This window comes from Oxyura jamaicensis, chromosome 9 (genome assembly GCF_011077185.1).
Source record: "Oxyura jamaicensis isolate SHBP4307 breed ruddy duck chromosome 9, BPBGC_Ojam_1.0, whole genome shotgun sequence".
Lineage (NCBI taxonomy): Eukaryota > Metazoa > Chordata > Aves > Anseriformes > Anatidae > Oxyura > Oxyura jamaicensis.
Genome location: NC_048901.1, coordinates 14,459,187 through 14,480,468, shown reverse-complemented (window position 1 = coordinate 14,480,468; position 21,282 = coordinate 14,459,187). Strand labels below are relative to the sequence as shown.

The 21,282-nt window shown below is 44.9% G+C and overlaps 2 protein-coding genes across 6 annotated transcripts in view; one reads left to right on the top strand and one right to left on the bottom strand.

The window, feature by feature from the left end:
• The window catches only part of OSTN (osteocrin), a 55,210-nt gene extending 44,814 nt beyond the window's left edge, over positions 1-10,396 (top strand). For 3 of the 4 annotated variants that reach the window (XM_035334238.1, XM_035334237.1, XM_035334236.1), the window contains 4 exons: positions 2,550-2,648; positions 4,656-4,873; positions 7,626-7,705; positions 8,018-10,396. In XM_035334238.1, coding sequence (XP_035190129.1) covers positions 2,550-2,648; positions 4,656-4,873; positions 7,626-7,705; positions 8,018-8,040 — 420 coding nt within the window. In that variant the 3' untranslated portion in view covers positions 8,041-10,396. Of the gene's footprint in view, positions 1-2,549; positions 2,649-4,655; positions 4,874-7,625; positions 7,723-8,017 lie in introns of all 4 variants that reach the window. The other variant, XM_035334239.1, reaches the window with a different exon arrangement.
• Positions 647-20,285, bottom strand: UTS2B (urotensin 2B). 2 transcript variants are annotated; one of them, XR_004753124.1, is made up of 6 exons: positions 20,080-20,285; positions 17,946-18,047; positions 15,369-15,406; positions 14,345-14,438; positions 12,111-12,618; positions 647-658 (listed from the first exon to the last, which is right to left on the bottom strand). XR_004753124.1 is itself a non-coding variant. In XM_035334240.1 (5 exons), the coding sequence occupies exons 1-5, from the start codon at positions 20,201-20,203 to the stop codon at positions 12,593-12,595; spliced, it is 384 nt and encodes a 127-aa protein (XP_035190131.1). In that variant the 5' UTR covers positions 20,204-20,285; the 3' UTR covers positions 11,965-12,592. The 2 variants fall into 2 exon arrangements, 1 of the variants encoding a protein (XP_035190131.1); XM_035334240.1 differs by lacking the exon at positions 647-658 and having other exon boundaries at positions 11,965-12,618.
• Positions 20,286-21,282: the final 997 nt, after the last annotated feature.

Genomic DNA, 21,282 nt, shown 5'->3' with positions numbered 1-21,282 from the left:
TAACGGTATGAGGAATTTGAGTTTTGACACGTTTCAAGCTAAAATATCATTAAAACACATAAATATGTCTGATTTTCAGACTTGCAATTACATTTACTGAAGGGTAAGCCATATTTTATGTCAGATAACACCAGGCCAGACCCTGAAATACTAAAGACATGGAATAATACCCCAATCCCTTGACCTATCTCTGTGAAACCAGTGGAAAAGTGTTTTTTACAATGAGTAAGAAGGCTGGAAATTCAGTCTAAGTGGGAAGGGTGCATCTTCCAAAGGCCCATGTGTTTGTCAGAGCTTTGTTTTTTCTCTCTTTCAGTGACAAATGCTCTCAAACCTTGCTTTAGGTCTCTCTGAGAACAGGACAAGGTATAATGTAGATAGGGTGAAGCAGTAACCAGTGCATGGCTGGGAGGGGTACCTACAAGGTTTGGGAAACCCCTTTCAGCATGGGGGGGCTCTGAGTGCCCAATCACAACAGATAAGCTCGAGTACAAAAAGCAACAACTGCTTTTAACGTCTAAGATCCTATGACATGGCTGAAGGTGGTGAACTAAGTTCCATTCTGGCAGAAGATAGTGTGATTATAATTATGTTACCATAGTCCTCGTTGCACCCAAAGTTTTGCAGACACTTTTCTAGAGTTGAACTGCTCCTTTCTCTTGTCTTGGTCACAACACTGCAGGAAAATCCAGCACAACTTGATCTTGCTGGACAGAGTTTTGCTCCCTGTTAAACCAGTGACATTTCTTCTTAGCTACTGATTTCCATGGGAATTAGAGCCAAGTTTTAAGTCCTTACAATTTCCTCTGCTTCCAATTTCACTGGCGTCAAGTTCTGACCAGCTAATCAAATGTCTTTTGTGTTGCAGGTGCCTTAATGTTTATTTTGGTTAGTGTACCAGTTGCTATTTTTAGCTCTTTGGTCCTTGGGATGAATGAATACCAGCACAGACCTTAAAGCATAATAAACATGTGTTTTTAACCTTGCCATTTATTTTTATGTCCCTGTATCCAAATAATCAGGATGTGGTTACCTGTGAAGGTAGTAGACTACTACTTCGAATTTCAATGCACAGCCACGTACAAAAATATACATTGTCGAGGGCTACAGCTTTAAAAACACCAAGCCAAACTCTTGTCTGGCTTTAATGGCTCTTCTTATCAAGCTGAGAGACAGTGGTACCACCTCGTTTGCTGCTTTGTCTTTGTCCCTTGATCCCAGTGAACTTAGTCTGCTTCACCCCTGCAGGACAACTAGCTGCTATATTCCTCACTATAACGAATCCTCAAGGACAATATCAAGAAGATATGTAATAGGGTAACCAAATAACAGAAGCACATGCAAAACATATTAAAAAGAAACAAGCCACCAAGCAAGAAACAGAGTTTCAAGGAACTGTGTAAATGATATATCTTGTTAAAACTGGACTCCAAGCACTTTGGGGCTTCTCTCTTTTGTAGTGCAGGAAAAAGTGCAAAGCCAAATGCTTTTTACCATGTGTATTCTGCCTGGTCTTACAGATTTGCTAAGCAAAGGATAAAACAACTGCTGTGCATCATAGAAATGTATTTATACCTCCTTTCTATTTTTGCTTTTGCTGAGAGAAGGGTCAGCAAAGAGTCATAGAAGCAGGCTTGAATTATACTCTGGGGCCAAACCTGGAAACAGGCTGGTTCTTATTAACATCAGTTGAAATATTCCCACCTGGTCAAGTCAGAGGTATGTCAGGTTTTAAGAGCTCGATCCAGTCAAGGACTTAAACAATGTTAGCCCAAATCCATGGCCAAAGAAATCCTTGCAGTTTCCCAGTCCTACCAAGACTTGAACCTCTCTTCCTTTAAGGCTCTGGAGGCATCTGGAGTTCTGCAGCAGTGGCATGTGGTCGCAACAATACCAGTCTCAGCAATGTCTTCCTATGCATGTTCCTCCTGGTTGTGGGAGCTATAAAAACAGCCAAAACTTTATTCTAAGATCCCCAGAAGATCCTGGAAGTTGTGGCTACCATTATCTCGCATTAGAGACTAGTGAAATTCAGCCTTGCTTTCAAAATGCTGCTAGGGGGATATGTGATTTCTGTAACAGCTCCAGGCACCTGCCCACCATGTGGGGAGGTCAGGGTTAACCTGGGTGGTCATGAGCCAAATTCTTTCTGTTTACAAGTGAGTGTCTAATTTACCTTGTTTTAACCCAATTTTGCATTTGTTACTCCTCCCGCTGCAAGGAGTGGGTCATTGTGCAGAAAGGAATCAAAAGATCCACGGGGTCCTGAAGGGGTGAAGAGGAGGGAGCTGGTATTGCACCCAGAAATGAGGGGCACTCAGCTGGTACTGGCTGGCTGCTGATTTTTACACAGCGATTCTGTAAGATACGTTTTATTAACAACCATGGGAACAGGGTCTCCTTTTCACTTCTTAAAGACCTTTGAAGTGAGATACTCCCTTCATCTTTCCACCATCAGTCTGTAAAGCCTTTCATGGGTATTTGTTGCCTTCTCTCTCTCCTCTGGGAATGTGGCTATGGAGCCATTAATGGATTGTTCCCCTTTGCAGATGCTGCAGCTTCAGCTTGTTGTGGTGCATTTGGCCCTCGTCATCACCCTGCTGCAGCGGCACTCCAGCTCGATGCTTCTGGCAGAGGCAGCTCCAGAGGTGGGTGAATGTTTCTGGCAGCTGTCACCTAACACGGCTCTTCCTAATTTGCTCCTGGGCGTAGCGTGTGGAGGGCATACACTGAATGATGAATAGTGCATATTGATGGCGCAAAGGCAAAGCAGGAGCAGGAAAACTGATGCACAGTACGTGGTGGTGAGAGGACAGGTGGAATGAAGTCTCACCCAGATTCAAACAGGCTCTCCTCAAACACCATCTCATTTCCCTGTGTTAAAACATTGCCCAGTGAGTCCAGAGGGAGATCTCCTTGGAAAGGGGAAAATGGGGTGGTGAAAAGGGGGGAAACAAGCTAACACTGAAGGGAGATTTTCCTTCTTTTTCTGAAAAGACAAATAGCATGAGGAGTCAGCAGCTTCCAGGAGCCATAAGGAGAGCCTGGACAGAAGACCCCCTGCTCAACACTTACAAATGAAAGGAGCCACAAGAGATCAGGAGAGGGAAGGAACAAAGTAACTTGCCTAATCTTGCAAAGGAAAGCAGTGGATGAAATGGGAGAACTCCCGTTCCACATTTCATCCACTAAGATATGTAGAGATTGCACCTGAAAATACTTGTAGTGCATTCTCTTTTATGTCATCTTGACATACACCAGATGTGGCAGCAAAGGTACTTATGTAATGGTTTCATGTCATAAAAATCAAGGATATAAAGTTTAATCAAAGTAGCACTGCTTGGCTGTAGGCTCTTTACACAGGTTTTTAAGATGAGCTTAGAAGTTAGATGCATCCTGGAGAATGCTGATGAATCCTTTGGCCTTGCTCTCTGGCTTCAAGTGAGCATGCCCTGATTATAAAAAATAATATTTTATTATAATAATATAAATAATATAAATATAAATATAAATAATATAATATAATAATATAAATAATATAAAAAAATATTAAAAATATAAATTATAATAATATAAAGTAACTGCTCATACTTACTTTAAATTTGGTGACTTAAATGAGTGAACAAGTAAGCTCTCTTTTTTTTTTCCATTTTATTTTTTCTTTTTTTTTTTTCCTTTTTTTTTAATGAAAAATTACTGGATTTTACTAGTCTCTTTTATTCATGTATTTTCTGTTCATAGGTTTATAAGCCCTCCTTTGTACCCAACACTCCTCTCTTTGCTTATCTGTGATGTTGTGCTCTGTTTGGTGATTCATAACAGGAAAACCTTTGTCTACCTCTGATTATCATTTTAGCATTCTCTTTACTTTTTCAAAGATGAAATAAGTAAAACTGCATACAGTTCTCAAGAACAAAGGCTACTTTTTACTTTCCAGTTTAAGCATTATTGTAGATAATTATCCCCACTAATCAGAGGGAGAGTTCATTCATTTTTTTAAGGTATAATTCTGTTGTAGACCTTTATGAAAGTTTTATAGCCCTGAAAGGGAACAGAAAGGATCACTCAATGGCACTTAAAATTAATAGAAAGGAAAATCAGAGGACAATATGAGATCCTTTACAAAAATATTAAATGTTGCTTCACTCTTGTGATTATTTTGGTCATGTGCTCCTCCTTATATAAAGGTCAGAGTTTTATAAGTTCCATCACTCGTTATGCCACGCACCAGTAGCAGGGAGTTTCACCACCACAACTATGGTGTGGACCACGTAGATATAAGCATATTAGGTCACCCCTGTGATGGTTATTCAGCTCGTGCTGTAAGTGAAACTGGTCACATGGATGAGATAACAATAGTGAGCTGGCCCACAAAAAATGGGCTTTGTGAAGTGCTAAATATTTATGATTTTGATGACTCTTTCAATAATAATGAAGGGGAGTCCTGTTCTACCAAAAACTATCCCAGCCTTTTATATCAAACTCCTGTGGTTGGACTATGACCAAGTTTCACAGAAAAAAACTTTGTTTTAAAACGTTGGCCCAGGTTTAGCATCCTAGTGATTGTGTATTTAAAGGGCTGCTGCTTTGATATTGATTGAAAAGGGTTTTCTGGACCTCCAGCAGCAAACAAATATCCCTGCTTTCTTCTGCAGCCTTTGGAGCCTTCTGCTGCTCTGGGAATGGAAGCACACCCAACTGCCAGTGAAGAGAAGTCTGCCTCCAACCTGGCAGCCAAACTGTTCCTGCTCGATGAGCTGGTGTCTCTGGAGAATGAAGTGACTGAGACCAAGAAGAAAAGAAGTTTCCCAGGATTTGGGTCCCCGATCGACAGAATTTCTGCGACCTCTGTGGATACTAAAGGCAAACAGAGGTAAATTCCTAGATGGCTCCTACCAGTGATAAAGCTGGAAGAAAGCTGCCGGCAGGTTGTCCTGGATACACAGGACTTAGCTTTAGCCACTAGCAATTTCACTAGTCAGTTGCAAGGTGTGTCTGAGCATGGTACCAGAAACTCTTCAGAAAGCATCCTGGTTGCACGATATGTAATTCTTCAGTTGTGATGGATAATATATACGGTAGTTCATTTATCCCCAAAGTGCCATCCAGCTAACAAAGAATGTTCAAAGCCATGCATTTTTTTAGTACACTTCTTTCCTCTGATGTGAGCTAACATTCAATATAAAACTTCCTTTTTGGTTCTGAGATTATTTAAAGCCAAAATATGCCTGAGGTTCAAAAGCTAAGGGGCATGGTTAGGTGTTCCCAAGGCTGGGGTGAAGAGAAGCTATGGTGGTACGCATCCTGAAGAGCAAGACAAACATCATGCTGTGAAAATGGACAGAAAGGGTATAGAATGAGCTTCCAAGGAAAAAAGCTTCAAGAACTTGATCAACTTATGATAAGTCAGGGTTTAATCAATACAACAGTACACCAGTACCTTCGCAGTACATGCTGGAAGATAAGCAAATTTATAACGGAGGGCTAATGAATGATTGTTGATATGGCTGTGGAAAGTCAGCATGTCTGGGGCAACGCTCAAGGGGATGTTCTCTGTACCTGAAAGAACTTAACTGTCTTGTTCCCTTTTTCTGGTAACTCTTCTTTTGAATGGAATCCCCAGTGCGGTCAGTATTTAATAACATGCTTAAATCTTAATCTGAAAATGGAAAGTATTCACAAGAGCCAGTCAATGTTACAGGATTTTTGGATTATTATTATTATTATTTTTTTTTTCCTCCAAACAGTGTTTTGCAATATTTTCTTGACATTTTTCCACTTATCCATCCGGTCTGCTACTAGGACTTTTTGAATGCAGCCCAAAGTGTTAAAGTATAAAATTTTTAAATCCTCGAGTAGAACTATTTTGTCTTTATATCACTTCAAGAGATCAAAATCAGTTCATTCTTTGTTTGCCTTTTTAGCGTGTTTTCCTTTTGAGGGGAAGAAATTCTAGTTCATCTTTGAAGCCACAGTGCCTTTTTTGCAAAAGTACATGGTAATCCCAATTTGTCACATGCTTTTTGTGTGGAAATCTTGTTTCATTCTACGTGCCATACAAGGGGTGGGGGGAACATGCAAAGGGGAAATTGTGGTGAAAAATTTTAGAAGGTTTTATAACAGCTTGTCTCTGAATAATGAGATCGTGCAAGTGGGGGAGACACTGCACAAAATTTTTCTTCTTTCCCAGCATCATCAGCAGAGTTTGCAGTTTGACTTCGAGGTTATCACTTCTGAGGAGCTGACTAGTTTTTGAGTTTGGGATTGACACATTTATGAGAATCACCTGAGCTGCTTTGATGACTGCACTGACAGTCTGACACTGTCATCAGCACGAGCAATGGATCAGATGCGTGATGTGAAGCAGTCAAAAAGCTGTACCTTCAGGTGGAAACAGGCAGAGGCTGCTGCACTTACAGGAATAAAACGGAGGATTGAGCACCCTGTCACTGTCAGCAGATAGTACATTGTCCACTCATGTACTATCAGAGAGGATTACCTATAGAGACTTTAGTTAATGACTTTTGAAGCATGAAAGTTGTTAAATAGATTTAACCCGCTGAAGTAATACAGCAGGCAGAGTACCTGCCAAAAACCAGAAGCTATTGGAAGAGAGCAAACCAAATGCTGGGCCACTTAACAGCAACCACTGTTTTGGCACCCACTGGTTACAAGTGGGCATGGATCCTTATCTTGCTTGTCAACATCAATTTATGAAGCTTTGAAAGCATGGGAAAAGCATGCAAGAAGTGCTGAGTTCTCAGAAGAGGTGGAAGGTTCTGTAGATGAAGAGAAGGAAAAAGACTCTGGGAATCTTTAAAATTGCTGTTTTAAATAGAAATGATCACTCCGTCCCTAGTTAGTGCTGAAATCGGCAGCTTTACCTGGAAGATGAGCGGCAGGCTGTGGAGGCAGACGGTCCTGTTATGGCCCCAGACGGCCACAAGAGGGGAAGCTCAGCTGCACAACTTCTGCGAGACGGCTCAGCCTTCCCCGTTGACATGATTTTACAGTCTCCTGCTCAGTTTAACTACAGACCACGGCGGTATTGCAACTGATGCGGCCGTAGAAACCCCCCATGCTAACCAGTTTGGGAAGCGAAGTCCCCATTTTACCAAACCAGGCTCAGTATGACTCCAGCAGCCCAAGTCCCTCCTGCCCCCGTCCACTTGTGCCTACATTGTGCAGGGGGCAGAGCTGCCTGTGGGGCGGTGGGCTGAAGAGCAGCCCTGAGCCACTTTGATTTCCCTACAGTTTAGTGTGAAAGTGCTTGATGTATAGGTTTTTGAGGACAGGAGGCTGAGGGCTACGCATCTCCTTTCTTTTATTAATAGCAGCTAACCCGTGAAGTTGTTTGTTTGCTGTCAGATAAAAGCAGGGTTAGCACATCAACATCAGTCAGTCTGTAAAACAGGTGCAACTCTTGACTATTCGTTTCTGAGAGAAGTGAAGCTTTTTTCTTTTAAACACACATTTTCAGCTGCTGCAGCACAGCTCTTCTGTCTGAACAACAAAGTTGGGGGTGGCATGAACTGAGGAATCAAAGATTTAGTAACACTTCTGATTATTCCTATGATGTCTTTTCCCAATTCTTTCCCTCCTTCTTTCCCTTTTTCCCCCTGCAGGAAAGTGGTCGAGCTGCCTAAGAGACGGTTTGGGATTCCTCTTGACCGGATCGGAGTGAGCCGTCTTGGCAACACCAAGGGTTAGCAGTTTCTGCAAGTAAGCCAGAGTACTCCAGGTGTGGGCATGCATGGCACGGAGAGCCCCACCTGCTCTGTCACACGGAGGTACTCAAGTCGTGCCAGTAGGTTTGGGTTGGGAGCCCTGGGGAAGGATGGCCTCTTATAACATGGTTTGTGACACAGCTTAGCTTGAAGCCCCTGAACTAGAACTCAGTACCCTCTTAAAAGAAAACAAGTATTCCTTAGCTTTTCCATCTCCTTACTGTGTCTTCATCCAAGCCTTGCAGTCCTGATTTGGGAAAATGTAACATTTATTGCTTTTCTGCCTACAGGTGCTTCTGTTCTGAATGATTGATGCTGTACTGGAAACATCACAGAAATGCGGAAGATGCACCAGAGCACGTCTTGTCATTGACTAATGATTCAACACTCAAGGAAATGACCTCCTGCAAAATCTATTTCACATTGCATTTTACAAACATTGCATTTACAGATAGTAAGAAATTCAGTTCATCAGGTCAGAATGCTCTCACAGTTGTGCACAGTGCCACTGATAGGAGGAAACAGAAAATATGTATATAGTTTAATTGCATGGCATTTCTCTCTTAAACCTGCAGAAGTTCATTTTCCTAGCAAGGACTGTTAAAATTTTTTGATTTAAAATAAAACTTTCAGAGAAGCCAACAGCAGTCCATGAGAAGCAGACAGTTTGCTTTGCACATTTCTTTCAAGAGGGTGTTTGTCTTGTAGGTGAAGGGAGATTTTAACAGTTATGGGACAAACCCAGGTTTTATTTGAACTGCTATTTGGGAAAAAAACATCTAGTGATATCATAGGAGTTAGTCTGAATAAGAAAAATGAAAATACCTTAGGATTTGTACTGATGCTTTTAACAGTCTTTCTCATATCTCCGCACCAAATTTGGAAATGTTTTCATTGTATGGCATATCCTGAAATGTGGTGAGACTTTTAGTTTCCTCCTCTAAGCTGATGAATACATTTCAGTCCTCCCTATGCATAGCATAGGATACTGTCCAAATATGAAGTCATCTACTTCCTAAGCCATCTGCATCGTATGCCTTATTTTAGCCTCTTGATGCATGCATGGGGCATAATCACATGTCCAACTGTAAAAGTTCAAGCATTTCTTAGTCTGATAACATGTAAACGTATGCCTGTCCTCACCATTTCAATTCAGAGTAAAACAGGTAATTTTAAATCCTGCTTCATTGCTTTTCACTTTTTTCCTAGCTTATAAAATATTGCTGAAAAAAAGCTGTTTGCTGACATATCACTGCTCAGATTCTTAGCTGATCTTTTCTAAACCTCGCCTGCTCCTTGTTGGACTATGATCCATGTCAGCTAAATGCCTTGGATTGATATTCTTGGGTATAAATCATCCTTAGAATTGCAAAAGATGATCCACTGAGAAAGGATTACATAGGACTAGGAAAATAAAATACATCTTGCCACATATTTACCTTGTGTTAGGCAGAGAGTTGCAGTAAGGCAAGAGATAGAAGTTAAGTGTTTATTTCCTGATCTTATGTGAGGCACAAAGAAACTGGCAATCAGCTAGCAAGATGGGGAAAAATACAGTCAGCCTCTCAGTCAGCTATAAGAAAGGAGTTGGGAAGTCAGTGCGTCCTTGAGATTAAAGTTATTCAAAAGATTGGCACCTTAGGACAATTGCCCCAATATAGGCCATAGTGGGAGGAGAGGTCCCCATTCAGAAGGGCAGGCAGCATCAAGTACATGTCCCCTAGTCCCAGTGTTCATTTTCTACCTTTATGCTTGCAGATGAAGGGTTTGGGACTGAGTGGCTGACCTGAGACAAGATTTTCTGTCCATGCTAGAAAAGAATCCGCAAATGCAGTCCCAGACAGTCTCAGCCCCTGTCCTCTGGAGTATGTTACAACTACCTATCCCAAGTGTGCCCTGTGGCTTAGTAAACAGTTATCTTATTGCACTGAGCTCACCCAGACAGTCTGCCGATAATCTGATTGTGATGCAGCCATATGTAGGGGATATGGGCAGATTATGGAAGTTGTGTGTTCCTGACCACTCATATAGTTGTCGGTCAGCAGCAGCATGGTCACAGTTATTGTAGGATGCATTTTGGGAGACTCCGATCAGAAGAATCCAATGCTAACATACCAGATCTGCTTGATCATAAAAGTTTTCCAGCAGTCATTTAGTATTAGTGTGGGTTTCTAAATAAAGAGGTGTTTTGTAGCCCATAGTTGGGTGTAGAAATGCCCTCCATCTGAAAGAAATCATGAAGGCAAATCAGGACAGAGGTCTCCGTTGCAGTGTAGCCTGTAACTGTGACCTGAAAGCTTCAGTCCTGCTCTTGGCTCTTGTCACACTGCATTGATTACCTGGGGGGAAAGCAACAGCCTTTCTCTTCCTCTGCCCCATCCACCTCAGAGCACACTGCAGTCTCCTGTGGCTCAAATACACTTTAAAATCCATTAATCAACAGGCACTATTTAAAGTACAATGATGTCTGGAAGGATAAATGCCATGATTTGTTCATGGATAAATGCTGGATAGCTTTAGTCATGGTGCATAGCATGCAGGTCAACAGACATGAAGTGAGGATATACTACAGCATCCATTGCATGCTAGATTAGCCCTGTGCTGCCTGTTTGCAAACCCATTCAGATGCCTGTGAGGATTTTCTGCTAATAAATCAACATGATCTACCAGGATGCCTAAGTGAATTCCCTTTAATTATTGCCTGTGGGTCATTAGCTTTAGCAGCAGTGACTGCCCAAGCATGGGTAAGGTGCGAGCAGCCATGATGTGGAGGTGGCATCCAAGGAAGGTTTTCTGTCCTGTGTGTTTAGGAGGAAGGACAGGAGCTCCACAGTGTCACACTGATGGTGAGTCTTGCAAGAGCATCAGCACCTTTGCTGCAATCCCATAAATGAATTGCATTCAACAGTGATGCTCATCATCCCAGCAGAAGCAGCCAACACAGCAGGATAGGAAATAGCGGGGTGGTTTGGGTACCGTGAACACTTAAGTAACTGCACTGGTAGGATGCAGAACATCACTCGGGCTAAAAAGCACTGCTAAACACTATGGTGCATTGCACTCCAGGGAATTCCTGTGTACGGGATCAGAGCAAGATGTTAAATAGCCATGACACTGCATTCCTTTTCCTGACTCACCGGTGAGCTGTCACACCAGGCAGGGGATGCATGGCTCCAGCTAGCAGGTAACAGATGGAGCCCGCTGCTGCTCCAGCCTTTCATTGCACTGCAATTTCCTGCGAGCTGAAGGCACCTGTGCTGAACACCAGCTTGGGGCACTCAGTATAGCTCCCCTTCACCTGCAGCACCAAACACGTAAAAGGAAAGAGAGACCCTTCTCTTAGCAATAGCCTATACTTTTTTCCTGAATTTGATGCTGTTGTGAGGGTATATAAATGTATGTTCCCACGTACTTTTTTCACATTCACAAATTCAGCAGAAAATGGGAAATTTGTTCTGAATCACTACTAAGGAAAAAGCAATGAATTAATGCTAACAGCACACTTTGTTTTGAATATGATTAGACCTCACCTATATAATCAAACTGTTTTTATTCTATATATGCCAGCTTTATCCTGTAATAAGATGAATAGATCTCCTGTTGATGAAGTACACACAACGTACTGCTGTGGGAAGCGTGCACATCTTGCCAGAGCCCTAGGCAATGAATGTAGCATGGTAATTAGTGCTTTGGGAGAGATAAAGTTTTGAAGAATACATAGTACGCAAGCTGCAGTTAAATAACATGGTTAGACAGGCCTGGAGAGACAGTTCACTTCTAGTCAAAGTCAGTCAACACGGTCCTTTTGCTTTGCAAGTAAACTTGGATAACAGAACTTAAAATGGTTATATGGAGGACGCATGGAGGGATTGTGATTTCTTCCTTTTGGGCAGGTGCAGACATACTTCTGCAGTAGGAGAAAACAGCATCTACACTGACCAGAGAAAAAAAATCTCTTCTCAAAACATCTCTTTGGGGTGAACATCTCTTTGGGGTGAGCAGATAGAAGTGAGTGGGACTGGTCCAGTCCCTTGAGTACAGCAGCCCACACAGGGGACTCTCATTCCCAGTTCTGGCCAAAGGAAGGGCTTATTCCTCAGGCATAGTATAGCAAACGTGTGTTGCTAGGTGTTAAATAGGAGTATTTTTCATTTTAAACTTCACATGACCCATTAGGTAACAAACATGCTCCCCCCCTTGGGCCTATGCAAGGGACGAAAAAGAAAACAGCACATGCTTCTGTGCAACAGAAAATCTTTATTGGAGTGATATCCAAAGGGTCCAGACTTCTGTGCTTGTCCTCCCCCAAACCTACTGTGCTCGCTGGCAGGACACGACAAGGAACAGCTCTGGCTCAGCAAACTAAGGCAGGCAGCCCTGAACCTTGCACCCAGCCTGCCTTTGTTTTGTAACGGAGGGTGCTGGGTCATCACTGACCTGCTGGTGGGAGGCAATGGGAAGCCCAGGCACCACCATGAGCAACACCTCCAAATGTGGGCAGAGGCCCAAGCTCAGGGAGACTGAGTTGGTGTTTGGTGCCTCGGGGGAGCTGGTGAGAAGGGGAAGAGGATGTGGTGGCAACAGACTGAATGGCACACACAGGACAGCAAGAAAAGTTGGGGAACATCTTCCAAGCAGAAGACGGTGGAAGGTGAAGCCTGAATGAGGGAGGAGCGGGGAGCGGCTGTGCATAGCCACTCGGGCTCCTGTCACGGTGCCTGTTAGACTTGGCTGTGGTGCAGTCACGGAGGATGGCATCCAAATTAGCAGCACAGTGTGAGAACAGAACAAACTCTTAACACATTAATACCCAGCGAGGCAGTTTGGGGAAAGGCCCATCTTCGTCTTTCACTCCTGGCAAGTCTTCAGATGCAGTATTTCCAAAAGCAGGCTGGGGAGGGATACGAGAGAAGGGTTTTAGCATACAAGGGACTTTTTCCAACTTCCCACTGCAGCCCTGGAGTGGGTTTCAAAAGCCCAGTGTCTTGAGAGAGTTGGGTGTTACGACAGCATTGTGGTTTCCAGGCACCTCTCAGTAATAGGCTTTGATTTCATATAACACTTCTAGAAGGTGACTCTTTTGGCTTCTTAAAATACAAAGAAATGGTCTGAAAGTTGTTTCTGTGTTGCTCGATTTATAATGGTTTGCTATTCCTTTGCTCTACTTCAGCAATATCAGGAATCAGCTTATTCTTTCCTGTCTACCAGCCAGCAGTTTTGCAGCCTCAGGGTTTCTCACTTGTCACTAACCAGAAAAGCCAGATACTGACCTGCAGACACCTGATCTAGACACTACATTTTTTTTCAAAAGCTCAATCACTCTAGCATTTTGCTACCAGCTACCGAACAACATTGACCACTGTGGGATCTTCCAAAAAGAATAGATTAGGGAAAGATGTGGATTTTGGTGTTGGAAAAAATAGCTGTGTCACCAGCATGCCTGGTTCTTTGAGCCCTGTGCAGGTCTCCTATTGTCAAGTATAAGAAGGGTTTTCTGCCTGGTTTTTGAGACCTGGATCTTGGGAGAAAGCTTCTACTGGATCAGCAGTGCTCAGGCCAAGACACAAGCTCCTCCCAAACTGGAAGGACTTTAGATGAAAGTAAACACTCTCTGCTTTAATATCTGGCAGAATCTAATTTAAACCTGGCTGGGAGAAGCAGTTTTATGTACAGCTGAAACTTCCAGACTGGTGGGGGCAGGAATTAGTTTAGCCAAATTAATGACAGCCTCCAGGGCTGCTTATTAATTGCAGATTGTCTAAGGATCACCTAAGCGCTTAATCCAGCCTTGCACAAAGGGGGATTTTCCTTCGCCTGTCTGGCAGGTCAGCAGCCTGCACACGCACAGAGTATGTGGGGTAGCTCTTTTGGCTTTGGGCCAGATCTGTCATCAGCGACTTCTGTTTTACAGCTGCCACTGCTCTGTGAAGGAGTCTTCTGGAAGCCAGTGTGAACGGCTTTGTCCTTGTCCTGCCTTGCAGCAGTGGTGGTGCAGGATGCTCCTGAGAGGCTGGATACAGACAAAGCTCAGGGGACGTGATGCGTGATGCAGGGAGCAGTCCTGCTTTCCTTGCAGAGGGGACCAACTGGGGACCTTCTAGATATGAGCTCCCTGCATTCCTGCTTGATTTCCACATCCCTTTTCTTGCCGCTTTTCAGCAGCACAAACAATTGCTCCTTTTTTCTCTGCAGGGAGGCAGTGACCTTGGCGGAGGGGAGCGCCTGCAGACCACATGCCTCATTATTTCTTCAGCACGAGCTTTGTGTCCAGCCGAGAGCGAGGGGTGCGCTGCGGGGACGCGTTCAGACCAAAGGCACCTCCGAATAACCCCATGGTCACCCGTGAAAAGGGGGCTGCGGCCCTAAGTGCCTGCAGTGGGGCCTGGGCCTGTGCCGACAGCCGGCCACCTGGGCACCCAGCCCTGCTCCCCAGCTGCGAAACCAGCCAGCCAGCAACGAGAGAGCGATGGCATGGAGGGAAATGCTGTTCTGAGCCCATTCTGGGGCATGTTTACTGTCACCGTCTTGTGGCAGAAACGAAGCCCTGGAGATGAGGGCTGAATGGGATGGCTGCAGCCAAGCCAGACCCACGGACGGGGCACTAACCCAAAACTTACCGCGTTTTTTGGGCTGGGGTGCTGAGAGACTTTCCAAAGCATAGGCCACCTCTGACCCTTCCTCAGCTGAGAGCTGATCCTTCAACTTCTCCAGCTGTTAAAAAACAGACACAGCAGTGAGTAACTGCTCCATCATGAGGAGCTCCATGGCCTGCTGGCAAGCACGGCACAGGAGAGGCAGGGTCAACAGGCAGCCAGGCCAGCAGCATCCCTGGGAAGGGCAGGGTCTTCCCTGGAGTGGGACCATCCTGTGAGGATCTGCCTTTGGAGCACTCAAGCCTCGTTGTGTCCCTTCCCCCTGCTCTAGCTGAGTTCCCTTGGTTATTATGTGGAAAGCCCGCAGAGCTCAACGTGCCTCGGCTCTGGATCGAGGGGCTCGGCCGGAGCTGGCAGCCTGCCCTGCCTGGCATCCCCTGCCTGGCACCCCCCGCAGTGGGTTTTAACTGGGAAGTGAGAGATGCCAAGTAGAGCTCAGCAGGAGCTTGAGGATCCGCGTGTGCCTGTGCATGCCCACACAGTACGGCAAGGCTCCATCCATGCCTCAGGCCTTCCATGCTTGTAGAGAGCCCTAAGAAGGGTCAGTCTGGGTGAGGTGCACAAGGCTGCCCCCCTTGCTTGAACCCAGTGCCGGCTGCAGCCTGCTGATGCAATGAGCTGCAGGCAGCAAGCCTCCCCTTCTCCCTCCCTTTTCTTCCATGGAGATTTCCTTTGGCATTTTTTTTTTTTTTTTTTCTTTTCCAGCATGGCTTGTGCTGGCCTCTCATCGGTGGTGGAGGCAAGAGCTGTCTCAGCCTGGACTGCATTACTCTACAACTTTGCTCTGCTTTTATCTTTCCCAGCTTCTGCAGCTGTTTAGCCCAGGTTTTGCCTTGCCCTTTGTGGGACACACATTAAAGCAGCAGAATGAGCAGCAGCAGGATGTAAAGGCAGAAGGAGCAGGCATCAAGACAACATACATAGTGTAGCTGAGGTATTATTCACATAACCGTAGGTATGTATGTGTCTGTGCATCTCCTTCTCTCACCTGTTCAAGCTCTTCAAACTTCTTTGCCAGCTCCCAGTCTGCAAGAAGGGAGAGCAACATCAGTACTGGCATTGCTCCCCAGAGCTCAAATCAGCAGCAGTTTCCTCATGTAACGTATTAAGGATTGACAGGGAAAGACCTATTTAACATTTAATTCCTGTTAGGCATCTCCAAACCAGAGGTAGCAGAAATAGCGACAGAGAAGCAGGCTTTCCGTGCTCAGACCCATGGGTCTTGGCCCTGGCTCTCCATTTTAAGGGAGGCTTCTTGGGTTTACCAGCTCTGGGGTCATCGGCCCCCACATGGTCCATCCAGTCTCTTCGCTGCATTTTAAGTTTTATCCTGGGAACTGCATAAGATGTGGCAGGGTCTGTGTGGGCCCTTCCCTGAGCAGTGGCTGTGTGCTGGGCACCAGCTTCCTGCATCAGACTGAGCTGGGGCTGAGCAGCACCGTACCAGGCAGTCATAAGCCTATGCTCATGCATGAATGAAGTGCCCTGAGATACCCTGTCCAGGACAGGGCAGTCAGGTGCTGGTGAATGGGATCTAAGGCCTCCAGCTGAGCTGGGGAAGGCCTGGGCTAGTAATAGGAAAGCTGCAGGAAGGGCTGGGGGATCTTCATCTCACTCCTCTTGAAGGCTGAGGGACCTTATTCCAGACTCAATCCAATGCCAAAAGCAGACAATTATTTTAAACACAATAGCTGAAACAATGGAAAGTACCGCACGGAATGAGCTCGGCCAAAGCTGAGTGACCAGACCACAGCAGTTCTTCTGGAAGGAGAATGCAAAGCCATCTGCTGCTTTGAAGTGCCAGTTAGTGAAAATATGCACTAAAATAAGCAGAAGAGCCAGGAAATTGCTCAAGAATGTCTCTGCTAGGCCCAGCAAGAGCCAAAAACCAGCCCTGGAGCTGCCTGCTCTGTCTGCTCCTGGCGTGGCGGCAGGCGTTGCTCTGCACCTCCGAGGGGATTTAGGATATCATTCCCCTGACTTCAGATAAGCCTTCAGCACACAGACACCCTGCCAGACTTCTTTTTTTTTTTTTTTTTTTTTTTTTTTTTTTTCACGTTTGAGGCTGAGCAGGAGGGTGCCAGAAAAAGAGCTGCCTGCATTCACAGTTTCTCCTTCAAGAAGGCAACAATTTAGTTGAAAAATCCTGAATATTTTCAGACAGATATTCATAGAACATTCAGATATTCATAAAAGTAGCAGTTTCTAAGCTAACCCCTTACACCGGGGCTGGGTTTGAGAGGCAGAAGGGTGCCGGAGACTGGCTGGGAGGCAGGCGGTGGGGCTCAGCTCCTGGCACTGCCAGCAGCGGCCTCAGGCAGATTCCTCTTAAACAGGTCATTGTGCATCCGTATGTGAAAAGTGCCACTTAAGAGCTTATTATTATTGTTAAAATTATTATTGTTATTGTTGTTATTAGTTTACACATTGTTGCCTCTTTCAGAGTTTTGAGTGCCTATTTTGGCTCGGCTTCCCACAAAGCGTAAGCTTGGCCAATGGCTGCTATGAATAGAAAATGAAGAGCAGTCGAAATTTGGAACAGATTATCTCAAGCAGGGGGAAGGAAGTTAATTTATGGATGATGCCTTGAGAAACTGCCTGCTGTAAATCCTCTGTCTGTGCTCTGCTCAGAGATTCATTATATTCAATTGTCTGGCATAAAATGCAGCCTTTCCTCTAGGAGTAATAAGTGCAATAATCCATAAAGCAATCATAAAAATGTTATTTTTGAATGCATCTCCTTTGCAAGAAGAATGCCTTTGTTAGTATAAGGACTTGATTTATTTGTATTTATCTATTTGTCCCACGATCATTTTACCACTGCCTCACTGCATTAACAAGGGGCTGGGGAGGAGCACTGTGTGACTCTGATGAATGGATTTTCATGGTAACATTTTTGCTGAGCCCCATTCTCTGCTGTTTTCACTTGCAAAACCAGCTTCCTGCCCTGAGACCACCACATATCGCCCAGCCCCTTCCCTCACTGTGGCGGCCGTGGGAAGATCTGACCTCTGGGCTCCATGTGGCCGCTTGCTGTGCAGTAGTGTCCTGGAAAGCCCAAGCTTTTCTCCAGTGAGCCTGAGTTTGGAGTCTGTCCCGACATACAGGATGGCCTGAGATTTGCTGTCTGGTCACATAACATAGGCAGAAAAATCTTGACCTCCCCTCTGCAAAAATCTGCACAATCTTAACTCCCCCTTCCGTGTGTGCTCACAAGATGCTGCTGTTTTTAACGTGCCAGCATGACACGGAGCAGCAGCTCAAAGTGCATGAGACTCTATGGGCTGTGGGTGGAAAGGTGGCTCCAAAGGCTGAGGTGGCTCCAATGTTGAGAGCCTGAGGATCTAGGGGGCATGTTTTTGGGCAGCTTTACACCTCATTGCAAAAGCAGGTCCAAAAGCCCCATGGTGCAGAGCATCTGGCTCTCATCACATATATAGCCATTATGCTGACACACGGGGCTTCCACTTTCTGAGCAGTCAGACTCTGCTGAGGAACCTGAGGAGCAGGTTCCTTGCATTTATATGAACACAGCTGCAAGAAGCTGGGATCTCCCTTCACTTACCGATATTTTCTGGTCTCCGCCATGCGAGTTTCTTATTAAGAAGCAGAGTCAGCAATGTGTCCTCGTGATTTGTGTCTTCTCTCTCCGGAAGCACTCGGTTCTCTGCAGCACATAAAACGCCATTCTTGGTCTCTCGTGCCAAAAAGGATGGACCCTCCAGACCCCGACAGTAAAATGAAAATTAAGGCTAAGATGTCTCCTGCAAGGCGAGTGTATCAGCTGCCTTTGCAAAGCCAGACACCAACCCACGGGACCCTCTCTTCTCAAAACTGGGGCGCTCCCCCTTCGCCCCCCCCCCCCCCCCCCCAATCCCATCCTTTTCCCCAGGGCTGGTGGAGGTGGGAGCTAGCTCCTCGTGAGCGTGGATGCATGCACCTTAGCTGGAGAGCTCTGCAGCTCCATGCCTAACCTCGCCCTTGCTCAGCACTGGGGCTGATCTATCTGACTGCAGGATTACGGCATTCTGCAGTGGCACAGGATTCTTCCTGCCCTAGGCAAGGTGTGGAGGAGTTTAAAGCGAGCCTCTTTTTCCTGGAGGAATCCTCTTACGGTAGCTGTCGGCCATGAATAATTTTCCTGTTTTCCAGGAAAATCCTCCCCAGGCTCCCCTAGCAATTTGGGCTTCTCTACGAGGCCTGTTTTGGGAGCTTTCTGAGTGGTTTTTCTCTAGTGGTTGTGGCTATGCCCTCAAATGAATGGTTGTGAAGGTCAGAGGTTCAGCAGTATCTGATGGACACAGGGGATCGGGTGATCAGAGCCAGCAAGGCTCTGAGACCCTCCCAGCTCTGCCAAACAGATTTCCAGGAGCATCTGAAACCTGTGTGATGCATTCATTTTGGGGAGGGGCATAAAACAGGAGAGCAGACATTCCCCCAAATTTTTGGTCTGTTTACCCCTGCCCCACGCCCAGACCTTGCCAAGCCCTAGAAAATATATACAGAACCCATGTAAAATGCAAAAAAGTGATGCAGAAAGATGTATTTTCCTCTCCTTTCAGGACCTTTAAGACTTCTGCTCACTCCCTTCGAGGAGGTGAGAAAGGAGCAATTGGTCTCGTACAGCCATCAGCCATACATAGCTGTGATGGGATGAATGCAAATGTTTTTTTACATGCATGAGACAAAAAAATTGTAAGAGATGAGCTCTCAGGATGCTCAAGAGGGTGGGGGAATCCGTCCCAGTAGCCACAGCCACAGAAATCCACATAGGCAGAGGGTCCCCTGGCCCAAGTGATGCTCCAGGTATGTGGCCAGGCTTATCCCCACCCGATGCCGCTGCTGAAGCCACGGGTGCTGACTGGGATCTCAAGAAATAAGCCTGAGGAACGCAGCAGGGCGACGCATTGTGTAAGACTTGCAGTTAGCGTGGAGTGCTATAAGCCTCCTTCCTAAGTCTGGTATTCAGTTATGATTTTAAAATAGTTACCTTTAGTCATTTGAGGGATTTGATACAGAAAAAAAATATATAAACACTCTAGGAAAAACTAAACAGCAGCGGTATTTGGATAGAGTGGCCTCAGGAATGTTTTGGTTGTCATTACAAAAATAAATAGGTGATATAAGAGGAAAAATCATTTGAAAAGCAATGTTATTTTCTAGCCTATATTTAGCTGCCTTTTTTTTTTTTCTGCTGCCAAATATCTCTAAGAAAGGAGATGAATGATTGACATTTTCCTGCAGAGTAAGTTCAAGCTAAGATTAATTTAAATTATGGGAGAAGAACATATAAACAGAAGTTTCGTGAATAAAAAAAAAGTTCAGCAGCACCCTACTACTGACATTTAGGAGCTGTCAGATCTCATATGCTACATACTGGAATTGCTACTCTCTGATATTTTAATATATTTCCTTGGAAATTTTCTTTCAGGAGGAGAAAAAGAAACACCAGCTATCACCAGATCCGATATTTTTACTGATTAGCAAAATGTGTTATGCGACCAGCTGCAGAGCAGAAGGACATGCTAATATGACCAAGTCTCTGGGTAGCACCCATGTTGACTGATTAGTTAGTATAGCTCAAGGTTGCTTGTATTTTCTTTCACGAGTAAGCAAGTGTTGCATGGCCATGACAAGCAGCAAAGCAAAGCAAAAAGACAGCCACCTACCTGTGTCACCTAGCCTGTGTTCCAGCTTACCTTGTAGTAAAAAAGGCTCTCCGTGTGTAGATGGGACACACACAGTCATGGTCAAGATGGTTAGCACTCCAAGGGACAGCTGGACAGACCACATCTTCTCCATGTTCCCACCGCCCAAAAGCATTCTTCCTTCAGGCACGGTGGAGGACTTCAATGCAACCCAGTGCCAGATGAGCTCACTTTTAAGAGGCAGTGGATGTGCCGTGATTGCAAATGGCCTTTGGAGGAGGGGAGAAAAATATCTCTTGAGATATAATTCAACCTGTCAATATGATTCACTCCTTTGGGAGTGGACAGAACGACCCAGTAACAGACGTCAGATGGAACCTGTTCAATATATCTCATATCAGACTGATCTAATGAATTTTGATGTTCCCACAGGCATGCACTGTCCATGCACGTTGATATACGTTCCATACGTACATACATTAAAAATATTTTTTCATGGCTTTAGTGTTAATGGAGTTCAGACATGAGGACTCCCACATTAGCAAGGAAGATTTGTCTAACGTACCAGTTGCCATATGTCACCAGTTTGGACAGAATCAGGTTAATGGGTTTTTGTAATTTATCATTGCACTTCCTAGTGCCTATATTAATTAACGTGAGATATAACGAGTGCTGAAATGGTGGGAAAGAGAGGGACACTTTCCATTTAGCTGATTGGACGGTATTGAGTGCGTCTCGCTCACGGTGACTTATGGCTTTGTCAACGGGAAAAGCATCACACCCTATTTTGGGATTCTGTCTGAGTGGGGGAGTGCAGATTTGGCAGCAGATATGGAATACATCAAGGATGGGCAACTGTCTTCGTTTTTTTTTTTCTGGGGAAAAGAAGAATTGGAAGGTCAGATTCCAGTTCTGGGTGCACAGCCATATTTTATTAGTTTAGAGCAGAGTACTGAGGCACATCACACATCTTCCATGCCTTCTCAGGACGTGACTTCATCTTGGTTTGTTTTCTCTTTGTTGTCTGTCCATCACTATTGATCAGGGACCTGCTACTGGTTTTCTATTATAACCTTATGAAGAAAAATGCTCTAATAGTAACGGCACTAGACTTTGTTCTTAATTTCTGCTTCTTCTGCCAATCATCATCTGCAGAACTGAATCATTTGTACTATACTTTGGCCAAGCTCTGACTTGTACATGCACTCCTAGTGACTCACCTCTTGTGCTTTTTTGACACTACATCATGCCAGA

Excerpts from the sequence above, each read along its gene's own strand:
- UTS2B (XM_035334240.1), bottom strand. The coding sequence starts at position 20,203 with ATGCTTTTGGGCGGTGGGAACATGGAGAAGATGTGGTCTGTCCAGCTG. Across the intron at positions 15,407-17,945 it reads GCGGAGACCAGAAAATATCG|ACTGGGAGCTGGCAAAGAAG; the intron begins GTAAGTGAAGGG and ends CCCTTCTTGCAG. Across the intron at positions 12,619-14,344 it reads ACCCCAGCCCAAAAAACGCG|CCTGCTTTTGGAAATACTGC; the intron begins GTAAGTTTTGGG and ends ATCCCTCCCCAG.